A 21,543-nucleotide genomic window follows, 5' to 3' on the forward strand; every position below is an offset into this window, starting at 1 on the left:
CATGGCGCAGCTGAAGATACTTATAAAATTGCGAAGACTGTAAAGAGAAGCGGTTCTGAAGCTCCTGGAAGGAACACATGTGGCTCCCCCTCCAGACATCACCCAAGCTGGAGATCCCTAGAAGATCCCACGTTCGAAATCCCTCAAGCCCCGCCACCTCCTTCAGCCAAGTCCCGTGCCAAAGTGGTGTGATCAAGGTCATTGTTCCCGACCAGCGGGTATGCCACAAGGCGGCGCGCCACGCCAGAAAGGGGGCCTGCACAACACCTGGAAGCGACCGGGAAACTGTCGCCCCATAAAGCATATTCTGGATAGATGAGAACCCGGAAAGTTGCACCTCGAGTCTATAGGCCGGATCGTCCCACCCGTTCGAGAACCAGTCATGAATCACCAGCAGCTGGGTGGCCAAATAATACAAGTAAAGATTAGTCATGCTCAGGCCTCCGTCGTATGAGGGGACCCGGCAGCGGTCCAAAGCCAAACGGTATCTGCCGCCACCCCAAATAAATTTAGTCGCCATCTTATCCAGTTCCCGGAACCACGGGCGTGGGAAGGGGCACGGAGTATTTTGTAGCATGTATAGGAACTTGGGAAGGATCATCATCTTATAGAGGGCGACCCTCCCCAAAGGGTTCAACGGGAGCGACTGCCACCTAATCATATCTGATCTGGTCTTGTTGACCACAGGGGCCACGTTGAGGGCCCAACAGAGTTCCGGAAGGAGGGTGACCCAGATCCCCAGGAATTTAAATGAGAGCCTCCGGAGGGGAATATCAGATTGCCAGTCGAAACACTCCCTCGACAGGTGCAGCGGGACCAGCACGGATTTCTTAGGGTTCATATGAAGACCCGATGCCTGACCAAATCGGCAAACAATCCGGCGGACCCGGGGCCCGAGACCGCCGGATCAGAAAGATATAGAAGGACGTTGTCCGCGTATAGAGCAATTTTGTCAGGAATCATACCTGGCCAATCCCACCCACGGAGAGTGGGATCCCACCGGATCAGCATGGCCAGGGGCTCCATGGCCAGGGTGAAAAGGAGGGGCGAGAGCGGACAGCCCTGTCGCGTCCCCCGTCCTATGGGAAACGGGCGGGATAGAGCCCCATTGACCAACACACGGGCTTGTGGGTTCGTGTACAGGACACCGACCATAGCGCGGACCCGGGGACCAAAGCTCAGTCGCTCCAAGATATCACCCAGGTAGTCCCACCCCACTGAATCAAAGGCTTTTTCGAAGTCAACCAGCAGAAGGGCCAGATAGGGGGAAAGGCGCTCTCGGTGTGCCAGGGCGAGGTGCAAGCGCCGCAGGCAGTGTCTGGTCCCCCGGTTTGGCATAAATCCACATTGGTCCGGGTGGACCAGTGAGGTAAGGGACGGGCTCAACCGCTGCGCAAGGACCGTGGCATATATCTTGAGCTCGGTATTAATGAGGGATATCGGCCGGTAGTCTGAGCAGGACTGTGATGGGGGCTGCGTCTTGGGGAGGACAACTATGGTGGCTGTGTCTGTTTCCTGCGGGAACGAGCCCTTCTCCACCACTTCTGCAAAAAGGTCCCGAAGCCTCGGGGCCAGGGTCTCACGGTAGTGAGCATAGTATTCCTGTGGGAACCCATCTGGTCCCGGGGTCTTCCCGGGCACCAGGCGGCTAATCGCCTCCTCAATTTCTTGCAGCGTGATGGGCAAGTCGAGGGTCTCACACCTCCTGTCCCAGCCGCCCGAGAACCACCCCATTCGCCCCCAGCAACTCCGCAAGGGAGATACCTGACGCCCGGGTTCGGTATAGCTGGGAATAGTAATCAGCAAAAGTCTGGGCCATTGCCACCGAGACCGTGTGGGTCCCGCCTGCGGAGTCTTTGATGGCAGGAATGATCCTGCCCACCTGGGGGTAAGTAGCCAGCCGGTGGAGGAGTGTACCATTTTTATCCCCCCATCCGTAGACCCGGGCCACCGAGGAGCACCAAAGAGTCTTCGCCGCCTCCAGAGAGTGTAGGCGGATCTCCTCCCGCAGAAAGGCCAGGCAGCGCGCCCGCGTGGCGTCTCCCAACGCCCCCTGGTTCCGCTCTAGCTCCAAAGCCTGAGCTTCGCAAGCCTCGAGTTGTTGGATTTGTCTACGTCTCTGCTGTTGCACATGCCCCTTTGCAGCCCCCCTAATAGTCGCTTTGCCGGCCTCCCAAAGGATGGCAGAGGAGAAGACGGAGCCCGCATTGTGAGAGTAATAATCAGCTATCTCGCCTCCTACCACGTTTCGAAAAGCTTTGTCGCGAAGGAGCCAAGCGTTCAGACTCCATATCGGGCGGGCAGAGAGGGGAGGCGGGCCAAGAGCAAGGAGCACCGGCGAGTGGTCTGATAGGCCCCTCAGAAGGATGCGTGCATCCTGCACCCCCGCGCATTCGGTAGACGGGACGAAGATGAGATCGATCCGGGCGTGAGAGTGATGAAGCCGCCGATGTGTGGGTTTATTGGCGAGCCTGTGGGTGCCAAATCCTCCAGACATCACACAGGCCTTGAGATTCGGCCCAATACGACAGCTGCTTCGCGCGAGCGGCTCGGGCAAGGGAGATCGGTCCTGTCGAGTCCAGATGGGGCGCGTAGACAGCATTAAAGTCTCCTCCTAGAATGAGTGAGCCCGCCGGAAGCGTCGGGAGGAGGCCCTCGGTGTATGAAAGGGCCATCGGTAAAAGGGATGGTGCCGCATAAAGGGACAGCAAGGTGAGGGGTCGCCCCTCAAGAGTACCACAGACTGCCACCGCCATGCCCTGGGGGTCCAAATGCACCTGAGCCAAGACAAAGGGAAAGGACCTGCGAAGCAAGATAGCCACCCCCCGGATCCCCTCGCAAAACCTGAGTGCCACACCCTATCATAGCCGTAACGGGTGAGAAAGGGACATTTATTGCCAAGAAAATGGGTCTCCTGAAGGAGGAGCACATCAATCTCCGCACGCTGTGCATATTTAAGGACTGCCATGCGTTTAAAACGATCTAGAAGACCATTAACATTCCAGGACAATATACGCATGGCGGCCTTAGGAACGGGCGTGTCAGCCATAGCCGTGGACATAAGAGGGGGTCAATGGAGGCGCGGCTGCGCGGGTTCCCAGAGAGGAGGGACAGCGGGACATCGAGCAGGAGAGCAGGTCAAAGGTTACATGATGCCTTGGAACAACAACAGAGAGGGGATCACCCTCTACCAACAAAACCCTCCCGAGGAGGAAGAAACAACCCCAAACCAACCCCAACCCCACCCCCCCACCTTATACTTCGAAAACAGAAGCATCTGTCGCCCTAACGAAATGGAACAACCACCAAGCTAAAACGCTCGGGCTTGAGCACTAGTGGACCCCTGATACAGCAGAAAACAAGCCTGATTCATCTGCCCTGGCCGAGAGCAACGAGCACAACGGAGCACTCCAGCCCAGCCCCGAGTGCCAGCAATCTGGAGGGGAGACCCCCCCCCCCCTCTCCCCCGACAAAAACACAGGCAGCAGAAGAAAGTCAAATGGTAGGGCTGCGAGAAAGGTCCGAGGTGTCCATTGGCACGGCAGGCCGGGCCGCGGAGCCCGCCAGCCGGGGTGACACAGCCCGCCGCCCGGCAGCCGCGGGACTGGCGGGCGCAGCCGAGGAGGCAGAAGAGGCCCCAGACCCCCGGCGCGGCCGCCTCCTGGAGCGTGTGATGAGCACCTCTCCTGCTGTGCACTCCCGGGGCAGCGTGCGGCGCCGCCGACGGGGTCTCGATGACCGGGGCATTCCCCGCCCACAGGTGATCCGTGTCCAGAGCGGTGCAGGGAGTGCTCTTCCGTTAACCAGGTCCAGGCCGCTCGTGGCGTATCAAAAAATATTGTCTTGTGCTGGAAGATGACCCGAAGTCGGGCCGGGAACTGAAGCTGGTATTGAAGGCCCAGGGATCGCATCTTCTGTTTCACCTCAGTATAGGATCGTCGCAGTTCCTGGACTTCTCGGGTGTAGTCCGGGAAGATCATGATCGTGTGGTTTTGGTACTTGAGGCTGTCCGTGCGCCGGTGCTCGCGAAGAATGGCATCCCTGTCCCGGAAATTAAGGATCTTGAGGATGAAGGGCCGGGGGGCGCTCCTGGGGGCCTAAGGGCCAGGGAGCGATGGGCCCTCTCCACCACGAACGAGGCAGACAGGCTGTCCGCCGGCATCCAGGATCTGAACCAGCGCTCCATAAAGTCATCTGCACGGCCCGATTCGACCCCCTCCGGGAATCCCACCAGGCGCAGGTTACTGCGCCGGGCGCGGTTTTCTGCATCTTCGACCCGGCGGTGTAGTTCCTTGGAATGGGTGGTCAGTTCTCATACTTGGTCCTGCAGGTGACGGATATCATCCTCAGCGGTGGATATTCTAGATTCAGCTTCCGAGATGCGGGCGGTGGCGTTACGCAGGTCCTGCTGGAGAAGAGCGACATCCACCTTAACCTCTCCCACCATGCCCTCTAGGGAGGCGCAAGACGAATTTATGGCCTGCAGGATGGCAGCAAGGTCTGTGGCGGGGGCCGGATCCGGCTCGCCGGTGGGTCCTGTCCCCCTCTCGGAGGTTGTGAATTGGTCCTTCCTGGTTTGGGTGGCTGCGGGCGTCTGCCTGGCTGTCTTGTCTTTACCCATGGTGATGGCACCCTGGGCGCGGAGGTCGGCGAGGCCGGACAACGGGCGGGGTATGCACCTCCAGTCCGTCCACGAAAGCCGACGAGGCGAAAGGTAATGTAAATGTAAATGTAAATTGATACTTGTATAGCGCACTACTCACCCGCAAGGGTCTCAAGGCGCTTGTACGAATACCGCTGTGGAACCCATCCTGGCTTTCCCTGTGAGGCGTCCACTCCAGGGCACCCCCAAGGTGGAGACCAGGCATCCTTAGCGTTGTGGGGGCCGTTGTGGAGATTAAGCAAGCTATTGCCCAGAGTTGCAGAGTGGGACTCCATGATTGGAATGGCACCGAGGCGAGAATTATCAGGTCCGTGGAATTTTTGAGCCCAAGACCCGCCGTGGCGGGGAATTGAACCCTGGTCCCGGGCTAGACCTCTGCATCAGGGTCTGCCGCTCTAATCATTGAGCCACACTAGGCGGAAGGAGGCACGGTCAGGGCACCCCGCGTAGGTAGAAGGCCAGGCACCACCAGAACCACAGTTTGTTCCCCAGCGAGCCTCCCAAAAGGACAGCCGGTTATCTCCCGGAGCTCTTCACCACAGCAGCGCCCACCACCATCCACGGTCAAGGCGAGGCTTCGCAACTCAATTCAAGGTCCCGGGCCGAAACAACGTCCACCGACTCTCCCGCAGGCGACAGGCCTCCAAGGCGAATGCGCTTCCTCACGCAGATTACCCCTCTCAGTGAGCCCCTCACCAGCACGGTCGTCGTTCAGCTCTAAAGGGGGCGTCGACACAGTTCGGACCTCTCCCCCCAGGGATCCCGAACACTGCGCCCCCAGCAAGGCCAACCTCGGAGCAGTGAGGGGGGGGGAAAGGGAGGGAGGGAGGCCACACACCCGCTGACCGCCGGTCCACAGCCCGAACCCAGAAGGGGACCCCACACTGTCCGGATCACCCCAGACGGCCTCGGCAAAATGGAGCCAGCGCCGCAGGCGGGAGGAGGAAGGGGGGGGTGGCCCCCGGCCGCCGACACCCGGCCCGATGGGGGGATGTCCCCACCTCACCCGGCCCCCACAGCAGCTCCGGCAGGCCCCGTCGATGTCTCCCCCGCAGCCGCACTCACCGCCTGCCCCACTGCACCATCCTGCCTCCAGGGGCCAGCCTTTACGTCTCCGGGGCCCCCACAGGCTGACACCAGACATGAGCCTTGCTTCCCCTTCCGCGGCGGGACTCGCGGCGGCCGCGTGTCCGTCTCCTCCCCTCCGCCGGCAGAATCAGGCCTACACCCTTCGTGGGCACCGCGGACTCAGTTAGTAGCCCGCCCGCGCCGCAGCTCCAGGGCCGCCGCCGTCCACCGCCGGTCTGCTTCCGAGGCTCCAGGACAAGCCCCGCGGGGACAAAGGCACTTCAGATCCGGGCCCGGGACAGCGTGACAGCTGCGCACTCCGCTGCGCCCGGAGCGAGCCGGCCAGGGCAGTCAAGAACGGAGGCAGAAGGACTCGTGGGATCCGGCGCCGGGAGCCTCACTGGAAGGCGGCCATGCCGGTCAGGCGCCACCTTGTGCTTCCTGGACTGTTTATTCTTAGAATGTATTGTTCTCCATGCTGTTTGATCAGAATAATGTTTATTACCAGGATTGCGCCTATTTCCTCTGCTACCTAATCTCACCACACTGTCTGACAGAACACCTCAGACCTAGTCTACAGAAACTCTCACTGGTTCCAAACCAGCTGAGCTCTGCTAATGCACTGCAGAACTGCCATGGAGGCCATCTCTTATAACTGCACTGATAAATGTAGACAGCTCTTCAAATTAACCCCAACCAGCACCTTTTGCTACTCTTCTAATACCAGGAGTTGCATACAGCTGTGTGATTGCACCTCATATAGGATGTGTTCCATCCCTCCATTCTGCTATCAAAACACACATGCAGCTCTACCGACTTATCTCATTCCTACACGTTACACCTTGAACACAAGGCGGAGCTGAGCCAACGCACCTGAATTCTGACCTGCAACATTTCCTGCCACCCCAGTACTAGGGTTCACACAAATATCTCCCATTGTGTCTCATTCCTGTATCTGCCACTACTATTCCAGGACTGCAATTCAAAGGCATCTCTGCTAATGCATCTTCATCCTGACCTGGAACACCTACCAGTACAGTGCACACTTCAGCCAGAGTACCTATACTATGGTACTGAGACCCAAACAGAGTAGGTAGTGCACATTTTTAAGCCTTCAATATCCTCTATTAGTTTAGGGTCATAAATACGAATGCATTAACTATTCACAAACTCTGTATTTTTGGTAAATCACAGGTTTTGTGACCAATAAATGTGTTTTTGTTATGTACTCAACTAATAGAATACTGATTAGCTTGATGGGTTTAGGAAACTAGTTTGAATTGCTATTTGGGAGGAACATGTTTTGGGGCATCTTTAGGGCATCCCTTCCAAACAGCAATTCTCAAGGGAACGTACTGATGTTTTCTCACTGAAATCTATTCGCAAAACATTAATATTTTACCAACACCACAAAGGAGGTTGTAACCCATTCACAAATGGGAAGGAGTTCCCAAGGTACTCCATCTACTTTGTGAAAGTTGACCCAAAATATTTTTAAGAGTAGGCAGTGTCCCCAGACCACTGTTTAGTGTTTGTTAGTAAAACTTTCCTTTTAGGAAAATGGGCTGTATTGATAAACAAGTGATTGGTTTCTTTAAAAGCAATATCAGAAATGGTGGTCTGCTGACCACCATCTCTGTGATGGCAGCAAATTGTAGCGGGTTGCAACTTGGAACACACCTCCTTATATTCACGAGGTAGGTCGATTTGCAATCCACTAAGATTCAGAATTTTGCAAACCGACCTATTGGTACATAAGTCAATTCTCAAAATACCACTAAATTCATTAAAATCAGTGCTCAAATTGTGACCACTTTTAGCGAATCTAGCATATGTACATTTGGCGCTCATTTCTCAAACCACATAGACAACATGCCTCAATCATGAGCACTGTAGCTTATGCTAATCCTTTATTGTGGTCCGCTTACTGCTTTGTCAGTGGCCTCAGTCCTCTCCTGCCGCATTTCAGTAAGGGACCCCTTATATTTCCGACGTTTGATGTTACCAGAGTCTTCTGAACTGTTTGTGTTTCCTATTACAGAGCCAGAAATCAAGCTGCCGCCTCGAGACCAGGTCAACAAGACTGGACAGGATGCCATCTTCTTGTGCGAAGTTGTGGCTTATCCTATGGCGCTGGTGGAATGGAGGAAGGATGGACTCAACATTAGCCTGCCAGGGGATGACCCTCACATCTCAGTCCAGGTAAACTTCATCCTTACCTTTACCAAAAAGAAATGTAAACAAATGGGATCCTTACTTCCCCCTAAAGAACCTTCTGAAACAGTAGACACTCATATTAAAGTATCTCCTGCAGCCCTAACCTGTCTCCTACAGAACAGTACACTGGATAAGTAGCATTGCTTTGATTTAGGAACCTTCCTAAGAACAAGCCGCATTGCCTCTAAAAAGAATCCTTGGAGCAGTATTCACCACCCGCTACAAGGCAGCTTCTTTAAAGAAGCCACCCTCCCAATAAATGCATTTCTGGAATACTGGGTGCATTTCCACTAAAGAATTGAAGGCTTTCAACCAGAGCGTAACTCTTCAGCGCCTCCAAAACGTCATTGTTTTACTAATTTATGTAATTGGCTTCATTGACCTGGTGAGCCATTCCTGTGGTCTCCTGCCTTCCCTTACATTTGACCTTGTATGTTTTCAGGAACACCTTTTTGTGTCAGATTGATTTAATACCTGGTATGTTTATTTATTGAAAATGGTGGATTAATGTTGCACCGAAAATAATTAAATACTGAGGCCCTCTTATGAGTTTGTGGGAATAGGGTGGGACATGTACTGCACTTGGTAAATACCATTACCCCAGGGTAAGGTGTTTACCGTGTATGGTAAATATCTTCTATTCGGAGTATTTAAATGGACAATTAAGTATAAGGTTGAATCTGTTTTTCTGAATTCCACGTTTTCCTTTTATTTCTGGGCCTTTCCTCCCAATAAATGTTGTCAGATTTGATGTGCCAGAATTTACCAGGGGAAAAATGTGAGGGTGTAATAATTATCACACAACTCCTAATTCTGAATCCTATGCATCCATGTTTGCTCTGGGTCGTAATTTAGTCCTTAGCTCCTGACGAGGGCCACAAGCATTGTCTTTTAGTGAGAGAGAGAGAGAACGAAATATCCATCTGAGATCTCAATTCCATAATGTGTAATCAGTAATCCAGGGTTCAAATGCAGGCTTCTAATCCCATCAATGGCTAGACTGGGTCGGGGGATCCGATTATTCCATGGCTTCATAATGCCTACCACACTCCAAATATAGCAAGGAGTGCCCTCTTATCAAATCCAATATAATCCAAAGAGAGCCGCCATGGAAGTCATTTAGTGGTCGCCAGGGGGTCACACCTCTGACCCCCCTGGCTTAACTCCTTCCACCCCTGGCTCGGCCTCAGAGGTGTCAAAGTCAGTGCCAAGAACACAGGGGCAACTCCGTTTTCCTGATTTTCTGCCTAGTTTTTTTTATTATTCTAATAGTGAATGAAATGTGAATATTCACTATTAATGTAATAGAAATTTGAGCACACTTAGGACCTTTGGTGGTAGCTGCGGTATGTAAAAATAGTTTGTGAATGTATGTTGTGTGTGAATGTGTGAGAGTGTTTAAGTGAGAGGGAGTGTGTGTATGTGTGACCAAGAGTGTCTGTATGTTTAAGCATGTGTGTGTGTGTGAGTTAAAATGAATGAGAGTCAGTGATTGGTAGTGAGTGAGATTGTAGGAGGTGGAGGCCCAGATTTACTATTCATTGATGCAAGGCAACCCTGCACCAAAGTTGCTGAGCTGCCTTGCATCAAATACTATTGAGTTAATTGGGCAACACAGTAAACCCCTGGAGGCTTGGCTAACAAAGATTTATATCAGGAAACTGTGCCTACAAGGACTTTTTTTTGTCTGGAGGACTGGGTGATATGGTCCAATCTCTCTTTTTCATTTTTTTTAATTCAGTTTCATTGGTTCATCAATCAATCAATCGATCAATCAATCAATCATGTGCTTGTCAAGCACGAATACTCACCGGTAAGGGTCTCAAGGCGCTCAATAAACATTTGAACATGTCTAGTCAATCATAACGTTCTGATACATAGTACAGTCTTGTACAATAGCACTTACATACTTAGTAGGCAGAGTTGCAATTCATCATCATCATTTCTAAATGTACATAGGAATGTCCACATTTATTCCCCTCTGAGACCTTGGTTTCATATTCTAATTCCCAGTGTCGCCTCATGCTCCTGTCACACATAGCATTTGCAATAGTTCCTACTGTAGTGGTGTTTTGTCCCACAGATGTCCATCCTCTCACCCTTCATCTATTCTGCCATCCCCTTTGTTCATATTGGCTTCTTTTCTGTAGTTCTTGTAGTGCCATCGGGGTCATCTTGGTGCTCGGGCAGGTTGCTTCGCAGCAGGTCCCATATGTTGCGTGGTCTAGATGCAACTGGCATTAGCTCTGCATAAGTGAGGAACTGATCTTGGCAATATGTAAGATCATGTATCCATTCCTTTAATGTAGGCACTCTTCCCCTCCCCCATCCGCACGCTATTCTCCGCTTGGCCATGAGTAGTCCTAGCGATGCGTATTTTCTGAGTGGGGTCTCTATCTCTGCTGTGTACCCTTGTAGTGCTGTCAGTGGGCTGTCCAGGATAGGGGACTATATCGTCTGTTTTAGGGCCTCCAAAACCTGCTGCCAGTATTTCTGAACTGGTTCACACTCCCAATGCTAAATGTAGAAAACCTGCTTCTTCCCTATTACATCTACCACAGCAATCATTATCTCGAAGTTAGAAGCGGTGGAGCTTAGTTGGGGTGCAATATAAATGATGCAGGTATTTAAAATGCATAGTTCTTAACCTGCTACTTGCTGAAATCTTTTTGGTTTGCTGACAGCAATTTACCCATTGGTTGCCAGCAATAAGGGTTCCCAATTCCGCCTCTCAGTGGGCTTGAGAGCTCTGATTTGGGTCAGGGCTGTTTGCTTGAGTAGCGCGATAGAACATGGAAACTACGTGTGCGGCTGCAGAAGTTTGTAACAGGTTATGTAGTGGAACCAATGTTGAAGGCTCAGCAGGGAACTCAAAAGTGGCCTTTTCAACGTCTTGTCGCAGTCGCACATAAAGGAACAGTTCCATTGGAGTAGGTTGGCGATCTCGGAAAAAGCTTTCCCTAGTACAGAATCTTTCGTTTTCGTACATGTCTTTCCATGTCAGTCTCGCAGCCTTTCGAAGCATCTGACGACAGCCCGCTTCATGTGTTACTGGGAGGTACGGGTGATGCTGTATCTCCAGCAGCAGGGAGTACAACATGGGTGTTTGTAGCCTCTGAGCGATTTTTTGCCAAGCTATGTTAGTGCAGTCAACTGTCGTCAGATCTTTACCTTTTAATTTCTTAGTGGTGCCCAGAAAAGCCGTGGTCGGGATGGGGTGCATGTATGCCTGTTCTGCAGCTAGGTGTGGCATATACAGTGGCGGGCGTATCAAATTCACTGCAAAATGTGCCTGAGCACATTGGAAGTATAGATCCATGTTGGGTGCCTCGAATCCTCCCTTAGCAAAGGGCGAGTCAAAAGCTCCCATTTCATCCTGGGTTGCCTTCCCCCCACATCAATTGAATCAATTGGGTTTACAAGGTTTTAAAGAAGTGTCTGCTAGGCGCGTAGGGAATATTAACGAACAGATATAATAATTTCAGGAGTATTCCCATCTTTAATACGGAGATCCGTCCTGCCATCGACAGGGGCATAGATATCCATCTTGTGATGGATTCCGTTAAGGCCTCCTGCACTCGCCCATAGTTGCTGCGCATCAACTCCGACTTTTCTGTAGCTATTGTAATTCCTAGGTATTTAACATCTGTATTGCACCATTTTAATGGGTATTCTGGGGTAAATTGCTGGACAGCATTGGTGAGGGGGAAAATTTGGGATTTTCCCCAATTAACGTTTATCCCAGAGAGCATGCCAAATTGTATTAGTTCCCTGAGTATCGGTTTAAGACTGACCCTAGGTTCTCGCAAGTACAACGTCATATCGTCTGTGTAAAGGAACACCAGAATGTGTTTAGTTGGATACTGCAGAGCTCAATCCCTATGATGCTGTCGAAGCTTGTCAGCCAATGGCTCCACAGCGAACGCAAATAATAGTGGGGATAACCGGCATCCCTGCCTCGTTCCCCTAGTAACTGGGAAAGGCGAGGAGCCCACTCCATTAATCAAAATTCTGGCCTACGGTTGATTGTACAGCAGTTGTATCCACGCCAGAAAGGGAGGGGAGAAGCCCATAAGGCGGAGCACACTCATAAGATAGTCCCACTCAAGGGAATCAAATGCCTTGGTAGCATCTAAAAACACTGCCATGGCTTCTAAGTCAGGGTCTATATCCTGCATCAAGGTAAACAGAGTGCGGAGATTGTGGGATGTCGCTCGCCCCGGTATGAATCCCGATTGATCAGGCAGAACCAGCACGCTCATGAGCAGGCTCAGTCTGTTCGCCAGTACTTTTGGTAATATTTTCACATTGCAATTTATCATTGACAAAGGTCTGTATGAATCACAATTCTCTTCTGGTTTCCCAGGCTTTGGTATTGATATTATGAGCGCCTCTCGCAATGTTTGAGGGAGAACTCCCAGCTCTCGGGCCTCTTCATGTAAATTCTTCTGTATTGGCACCAAGCTTTCGTTATATGCCTTGTAGAATTCTGCACGGAGGCCGTCCGGCCGGTACTCAACTGCATAATTGCAACCTGGATCTATTCTTCCAAATCGGCAGAGAGAAATTCCCTTCGTCCATCTCCTAACCAGGCCAATGCTGTGTCTTCAAAGTACGGCTCAAATGCTATAGGGTGGGTCCTCTGTGTGGCATATAAGGTGGTATAAAAGCTATGGAAGGATGCCAGAATATCTTTCGTATCCTTTCATATTTTGCCCTCTGAGTTTAGTACTTTCAATCTTGTGTTGGAGATTACCGGCTTGTGTATTAATTCTGATTGTGCCTTCCCTGGCCTTTCCCCCTCCCCATACCTTCGGGCCTGCTGATATTTCCCTTGGAAGAGGCATTCTCTCTCTGCCGTCCTGATAGTCGGTCAGCTTCTCTCTAATTTGACTCTGCAAGTGTCCCCCTGCAGCGTCTCCTAACTGGCCTGTTTGATGTCCTTTTCTAGTTTCTTGAGTGTGGTGCGGATGTCCCTCAGTATTCCCCCTCCCTTTGAAATACAAACCCCTCTTATGGTGAGTTTAAAAGCCTCCCATACCATGACCAGCGTAGGGGCCGTGTCCATATTTCGTTGAAAGAATTCTGTGATTTCTTGTTGCAGTTCCAACCAGTTCCAAAGCATCCAGGAGGACATGGGGCGGGAGCCACCAGGACTGATATGGCGATGTCGTGCATGGGGGGTCAATTGTATCACCATGCGGGAGTGATCAGAGTATGTGCGTGCTAAGTGTGTCGCACACGTCAGCCAAGACCCTATCCCTCTGGAGATTAACCAATAATCTACTCTCGACCAAAAGGAATGGGCTGTAGAATAACACGTGCCTTCTCCATTATCCCGATGCAGGGTATGCCACGCGTCTATCAGTGCATGCGCCTGGACTATCTCTCCCATCTGGCGTTGGGCGCTATGATGGGTCTGTGGGTGCGACCTATCCATCTCAGGGTTCAGCGCAATGTTAAAGTTTTCTCCCCAGATGATATGAGCAGATCCTATGTCCATTATTTTCCCCCATTGTATTCTAAAGTATTCCGGATCATCACTGTTAGGGTCGTAGCAGCACACCATGGTTAGTGATTGCGATGCCAGTCTGCCCCATATATGACAATATCGACCCTGCGGGTCTTGTATGGAACTCAAGGCCACATATGGGACTCCCTTTTTGATCACGATTGCTGTGCCATGTGCATAAGTGGAATAGGCGGCCACACTCCAATGCACAGCCCAACGGGATGAAAATGTGATTGGGGCAGAGGGGTCTATGTGTGTCTCTTGGAACATAGCGCAATGTATGTTGTGCCTCTCCAGGTAGGCTAAGATGTGTCGTCGCTTGCGTGGGTTACCCAGGCCCCAGACATTCCATGTCATGAAGTTATACCTAGGCGGATCAGGGCAACTCGTCATTTCTGTTCATGTCTCTGAATTAGAATATACATCTCTACTGACCTTCATTATTCTGAGTACTATAAACATTTTTCAAGCTTTTGTCTTGACTTTTGTAACTATCAATATCATTCCCTCCTCCCTTCCCCACCAATAGCAGCAACCCAATCTTGCAGTGATATACATTCCCTCCCTCCCTCCCCACCCCCCAACAACCTCTTAACTGCAAGATCATAACCATCTTTGAATGTGCCACAGGTTTGGCCATGAACCATTCGGGGCACTTCCCCTCTTTGTCGTTGGAGCGACACCCATAAGGGGTTCCAAACGCCCACCAGAGGAAAGCAGGCGCCATGGGTCTTCGATGCGCAACGTGGCCGGGCCTCAGTGTCATGCACCAGAGGCCACAGCATCCGCTGTCCCTTGATCTTGGGTGTTATGCAATAACCAATAAGATAACAGAGGAAAAAAAGGAAAAAAGAGATAGAAAAATTATTCAGGTAGGCATACAAAGCATTTAAACAAAGACAACCAGCCTGGGTGAGGGATGTCCTTTCAGGGTGTCGCGAAAGGGCACAACAGTGTCACCTCGCTGGTACGAGAATGCCTGGGTCTCATTCTAGTGTCCCTCACGTCTGTATTTCATGCTTGCATCATTCTTATAGGTACTGTGTTAGATCTTCACTGTGAACTTAGTCTGTCCTGTATGCAGCAGCTTGTTTGGCGGGCCTCGTATTGTGTCCTGGTCAGCCGCCATTCTTAGTCTTCAACTGTTTAATTCGCCAACTGCCCCTACTTAGGAGTTAGTCTGTCTCTGACATCACCGAAGGGGATCTCGAGTTTCTTCCAGTTGGTTTGGTATGGGGAGAGTGTCTGATTGTGGTTTTCAGATAGTCCGCAGCGTGTTGAGGATTTGTGAAGAAGTGCTATTTCCCCTGGTGAGTTATTCCCTGGCACGCCGGATATAGCATAGCATATATGGGATATTCGCTTGTTGCAATTTCTTTTTTACCTGCAAGAATTTCTTCCGTCCCTCCTGTACTGCTATGGTAAATCCGGGTATATGGCGATAGATGAGCCTTCAAAGGAAATCTGTCCCTTTTCTCTAGCTAGTCTTATGGCAGTGTTGCGATACCAGTAATTTAGTAACCTGGCAATAATTGGCCTCGGTGGGGCCCCAGGAAGAGGGAGACTAGCTGGTGAGCAGTGCGCTCGCTCCACTGTGAACATCAATAAGAACTCTGTTTTTTCAAAGATAGTTGTCAGGAGACGATTTACAAAGTCCTCCATCCTGCCAGTATTAGTGGACTCCATCACACCCAATATTCTGATGTTATCGCATCTTGATTCCAAGTATTCGTTTTTTGCCGCAATTACTTTCAGTAATCTGTCCATATTTAACAGCTGTTCTTTCGGGGCATTATCTTTATCTTCAATTGCAGAGATACGATGTTCTGTTTCCGTGATGCGCCCGTCTTGGTGTTCAAACTTATGGGTGATGGTGTCCATTCGTGCACTCATGCCATCCATTTTGGATTCAATGGAGGTAAGACTACTTTCATAGTGACTAGCAACTCTTTTAGGTCCTGCACTGATGTTTGGCCTTCTGCAGGAGCGCTTTCAGACATGCTACCTTCTTGGTCGCTGCTCTGTCCTTGCACCACTATTTTTGGCTTTGAATTGTAACTTGGCCTGTTTACTGTCGTTCTTGCCCATGTTGTGGCATCGCCGCAGCACTGTCCTCTCATTATGCTGTGCTTGGGGAGGCCGCGAGCACTATACTTGACTATTCGCTTCTCCACTCAGGGGAGTGGGGAGGGCAGTTTCCCTGTTGTGTGCAATGCAGCTGTCAGGTAAGGGATGTCCTGGTGTCCCGTTCCTGCTGCATGTAGACCTGGTCTCTTCTGCTGCCCACCTCTCCCCTCTGGTGCCACTCTCATGCGGGGCTAATATGCTCTGCAGTCTTCTTATGCTTTTTCCCCCCCGTGAGGGAGGTGTACCACACTATGCAGCACGGCCTCTGTGAAAGGCGCACCACCTCGCAGTCAATGCTCATGCAGCAAGGCCTCCCTGCCTTCTATGTGGTGCACTGTGGCGCTCATCCAAGGCAGTCACCCTCCACTCGCCGCAACCCCACTCTGTGGGGAGCTCTGTGGTCTGGAGACCTCTGTGGGAATTCTTTAACAAGGTTGCAGGGCAGAGGGGGAGTGGCAGTTTTTTTGATTTGGCGCCGTCCACTTTTTGTCAACAGCTGTGGGGATCTCTGCCTTCACAGAGTGAGCGCCTGCAGCTGCCCAAGTTCGGGAAGCGGGGCCTTTCCGCCTTCTGTGTCGCTCCGTGGGAAACTCTGTGGTCTGGAGGCCTCTATGAGGGCTTTATAACTGGCTCGCAGGGAAGAGGGGGAGCCGCAGCAACACATATTTGGCGCCGTCCGCCTCTTGTCTGTAACCTTGGGGCCTTCCGCAGTCGCAGGGCAAACGCTAGGCCTGGGCAATGAATTTCGCTCCGCTTCGGAGTTTGCGGAGATTTGTTATCTACGCATTCCATTAAAACCACAGAATTTCTTCCACGCAGAGTCAGCTGATAAACTGCACCCACAAATGCTGTGATAAAGCAACTTTACATGCTAAAAAGCATATAAGCAATTCTCAAAAGTGATCTTTGAAAATAAAAAATAATAGGCAATGAGAGAGGTGATAAAATGGGTGTCCCCCCTAACCTAGGGGGAGGACCAAGCAGATGCCTTGAGCACAAAGGGCATATCATGCTGAATGATTCAGTGGTGGTCCCATCCTCTTAGGACCACCCCAAGCACAGTTATGGGCAAAAATACAATCCCAACCAAAGGCCCTTCAAAGTAATATGGGATGAGATTAGCAGTAGGCAGTGAATATTATAGTATCCAATATCAAAATAATTCTACAAAGAGCTGCATTTCAACTAGTCATTACTAGGTGTCCCTCACGAGTCAAATGCAAAAGCATTGAAATGATTACATCAAGCTGCACTTCAACTAGTCGTTGCTAGGTGTCCGTCAAGTCAAATGCTTTTGCATTTGACTAATGAGGGACACCTAGTAACGACTAGTGGAACTGCAGCTTCATGAAAGGGTTTTAGTGCTTTTGCATTTGACTCGTGAGGGACACCTAGTAACAACTAGTGGAACTGCAGCTTGATGTAATAATTTCAATGCTTTTGCATTTGACTCAAGAGGGACACCTAGTAATGACTAGTTGAAATGCAGCTCTTTGTACAATTATTTTGATATTGGATTCTATAATATTCACTGCCCACTGCTAATCTCGTCCCATAATGCATGTAAAGACAGAGATACTTGTTATTTTACCAAAAGTATATGAGGTTTCTGTTTTATTAATTGGGAGAGTGAGGGATGGAGCGAAGTTGCAGAAGGAGTTTTTTGTTCAACTTCGTGAAATTCCGCGTAGTAGTACTTCGCCAATTACACCTACCCTTAGCGAACGCCCGCAGCCGATTTGCAATCAAAAGTTTGTGCAGCAAGGCCACCCTGACTTCTGTGTTGTGCGCTGCGGTGCCCATCCAGGGCCGCCTCCTTCCGCGCTCCGCACCTCCACTCCGCGTGGAGCTCTGTGGTTTGAAGGCCTCTATGGTGGCTCTTTAACAATATTGCGGGGCAGAAGGGGAGTCACGGCAACACTTACAGTTAGTGTGTAGCACCATCCGCTTCTTGTCCGCAGCCGAGGCCCTTCCAAACTCACAAAACAAATGCCCGCAGTGCCGCCATTTTCTCGCTCCTGCAAAGCAGCTTCTACTTTCTGGCGTGCTGTTCCCTGCATTCCGGCGCGTCTCAGCTTCAAAGTTGTCGCCGGTACTTCTTCTTGTGCAGCGCTCGCCTCTGGTGTCAGGCACCATCTTGCTCGTGCACCCTGTAGCGCCCCCCGCCTACAAGGGATTTTGTTTGGAAATGATCAAGCTACATTTATCAAAATCAATTGTGAGTGCCCAAACTAGTGGCCAAAAATATATAAATTGTAAAAATGAATTAGGGGAGTCAAAAATGAATATATTAAAAAGAACAGCAATGGTTGCATACTTTTTTTGTAGACATTTATATAATTAAATAATTTAGATTCAACGGGTACAAAATAACATTCACATACACAAAAATAAAAGAGATTGGTTATCTTACAGATGAAATTGTCTCATAGTCACTTTTGTAAATGACCCATTTCAATCACCTATTTACAAATAGAAATTATCATTCAACATTCAATAATAAATTCCTATATACAATTTTTGTCTGGAAAAAGGGTCAAGTAAGTCAACGTTTCAGTCTTGTCTTGTGATACATCTAGGAGACCATCTTCAGATCGAAGACCCCTATATAAAATGAATAATCACAAAAAATGTATTTGTCGACCAAAGACTTCAAAAAAGCAAGATATGCACCTGGAGAAAGTGAGAAAGAAAAGAATACTTAATTGTTGTGAAAAAATAAGGATCCCTTAAGTATGTAATCTAATTCATCGATGTGAGAGAAGGCAGAAGAGCCATCACCCACCTATTGTGTAATAAAATATTGGCAGAAACCTTCTCAAGATTGGATCAACAAAGGACCTTAAAGCCATTAGTCCAGATAGGTAGTGGATACATTAGAGAAGCCTAAAAGAAGTATAAATTCATTATCCAACTATATTGAATTGAAGGGGAATGAATTATGACAATACAGATATCAAACGTAATCTTATGGAGCAGAAACTATTTTATGAAGAGTTTTGCGAGAAAAAATAGATTATATTGTTTATAACTTACTAAAAGAGGGGCACTCTTTGTTAATGCAATTAGATAGGCAAAAAGGGGGGTCACCAACATCATGGATGAGAATTTGTATCGACCCTGCCCTACTCAATATACGGGAAAAAAAAGATAGACTCATTGTTTGTATATCCCCATAAATTAATCATTATGGTCAAGCAAAAGGAAATAGAGTTATTTATGAAATGCTTGGTAACAGACATTATGTGGGTATCTGATGAGTCATAAGTAAGTTAAGGCAAAGACTGTTGGTCCTATATGTATTCAGGTATACCTGTGCCTGAGTAACTGTGAACTGCTATGAATGTAAACAATATAAACTCTGTTAATACAAATTTTCAATGTTGATGAAAAACACGTACTCAATCATTTGTTAAACGTTTCTCTTGTGCCTTATAATTTCTATTTACACGTTAGTAATACTTATTTTAGAAATGAAACAATGCATGCTTTTTACACGTTCAATGATCTGGATTAAAAAACAAATTAGATTAAAGCTGCTTTCTATAGACAACTTAGGATCTATTCACATATTGTGGACCGATCATTTAACATCGATGTGCAGCACAGATTAGCAAATCAACACTTCAGTCCTTTTCAACACTGAGACATTTGTTAAATAACTATAGCTCCATGTTACACTTGCTATGGTCTTATCACACAAAGTATATATGCAGTGTCTCCAGGCCACTAACGTACACACATCAGCATTTTGATCGATGTGCCCATAGTTTAACCTTAACAGCATATTGACAAATGGTTGTTATTATGAAATAGCTTCATGTTATACTTGCTTTGGTCTTATTTTACAAAGTATTTATGTGGCGTCTTCAGGTTACTAGCGTACACACATCACCATCTTCATTAATGTTCTTATTGGATAATGTCCACAGCATGTTGACAAATGGCTGCCATGATGAAATATGATATGTCATCTTTGTACAACATGATTTGTTCATACTGTTTAATATATATGACTGCAAGTACCTGTTTGTATCTCTGATACCAACTGTATATTAATATGAAGGATATGTTACACTTGGCAGGGGTAATGTTGTTCTGTTTCAACCACTGCACTTAATTAGGGTTCTCTTCTGAGTTAGGGTGAGTGCTGGACGTATTGTGGACTATTGTGTGCTTTAGCGGTATTTTGGTGAACACTCTATGTTTGAGGATTTCATGGTTTATGTTTGGCTGTGTTTCCTGGCGCAACGTTATAGTTTGTAATATTGCTGGCACAAAGGTGTATTGATTTTTCTTAGTTTTTTGATGGTGGTAGTAACTATGAGCGATAAATTTACCAGATAGTGTTTACACCGTGGTAACTGCAGTACCATTCCAAAATGGCCGGCGCTAATGCAGTACGATTTTGAATGGATTCGGTGGGTGAAGTTGAACGGCATGCTGACAAGACAAGCAATGCGTGGGAGTTCTAATTTAATCTTTGTTATCCAACTGTAAGTTGAGCGAGAATCTTGGAGTCACATAGCAATATCGACGTGTTGATGTGGTTTTGACGTGGATCTTTATTTATTTATCGCGCAAGTGTTGTTCCTGACGTTTGCATAAATACAGGTATTTTGGCATGAGCCACTAAGGATTGTTTTATCATGCACTTCGCTGTTACATGGCGGTTATATCAAGATAAAGTGGGTTATTTATGTATTTATAGGACATGGGACATCGTTTTTTGTTGTTCAAGAAGCTACATGCATTTGTTGCGAACCTGTGATTGTAAGTATCACATTGGGTGGGTGGGCGCTAGGTGGCGCACTTGCGAATGGAAGCCTTCGCGTAGGGCTCCCGCTGTCCGGCGGTAATTATCCGCTAAATCATCCTTATTTGGGGCACCTGGGTGCCGAAATTGAGAGCGGAGCATCGGTGAGGTGTCCGGAGGGAACTGGCCGCAGTTGAGAGAAAACGGACAAGCGGTGCCGGAGAACGACGCCTCGCTGTCGGCGGCGTGAGAGGGGCATAGGAGAGCGGGGCTGCATTGCCGGATCAAGCTGCTAGGAGAGGCCGGGGCTGCGATAACGGCCGCAGGCCGTGGACGCTGGGACCGGGAAAGACGCATCCGGGGGACACAGCGCCTTAGCGGTGGATGCAGAGCGGGGCAGATCGGTGAGCTGCTGGAGGAGCTGGAGACGCTCTTTGACGGGGAGACCCACCTCCCCCCTCCGCTTTGGTAGAGCGCAGTTTTTGACACTTCCGGGGTGTAGCGCGCTTTCGAGTTGCGCTCGGTGGCGGTGTGCATTGGGGGAGTCGAGCGACAGCTGGGCTTCCGGCGTAGGGGCGAGTGGTATCGGCCGCCCCCTCCCACCCCCTATCTTGGGCATTGCGGACGACTCGGAGCGGAGGTCTCCCAGGCACCGAGGAAGACAGGTCAGGAGCACTGACGAGCGAGTGAGAAGATACTGTGCTGGGACACTGGGCCTGGAGGAGCTGGAAGCCCGTGAGGGCGGCTGAGAACCTAGGAGGTGACTGGGAGTACTGCGGCAAGTGTGGCCTCGCTGGTGGCCGCTGAGGAGGTCGGGTGAGCTGGGCAGGACGGCGGAACGGACTGCACGTGACTTGCTTCCCTGGTGATCTGGCGCGGCTGCCAGCCGTCAGCGGAGACCGGTGAGAGTGCTTGGAGGGTGAAGCTGGTGGCGACCGGACTACTACACTGCGCTTGGTTATACTGAAAGCTTGTGCTTGCTGTGTGACGTGGGACAGCAGCTCCAGGGCAGTGCGGAGGGAGCCTCGGCGCCGCTTCTGGTCCCGAGGGGTCGTCTGCTGCTGTTGGCGCAGCGCTCTGACCGGCGACCAGGATGGGCAGGACAGATGCGAAACAGCCCAAACTCACGTTTGAGGCTAGTAAGAAGCCGTTCAAGGTTGTGGAGGAGACTCGTGGTCCAGCAGAGCCGGCGGTGACGGC

General features: G+C 49.7%; 1 protein-coding gene across 1 annotated transcript in view; it reads left to right on the forward strand.

Moving 5' to 3' along the window:
- Positions 1–21,543, forward strand: part of LOC146785134 (kazal-type serine protease inhibitor domain-containing protein 1-like) — a 258,978-nt gene that overhangs the window by 74,948 nt on the left and 162,487 nt on the right. The window contains exon 2 of the mRNA XM_085636179.1: positions 7,773–7,933. Within this exon, the coding sequence (XP_085492305.1) occupies positions 7,773–7,933 (161 nt within the window). The remainder of the gene's footprint in view (positions 1–7,772; positions 7,934–21,543) is intronic.

This window comes from Triturus cristatus, chromosome 11 (assembly GCF_964204655.1).
Source record: "Triturus cristatus chromosome 11, aTriCri1.1, whole genome shotgun sequence".
Classification (NCBI taxonomy): Eukaryota; Metazoa; Chordata; class Amphibia; order Caudata; family Salamandridae; genus Triturus; species Triturus cristatus.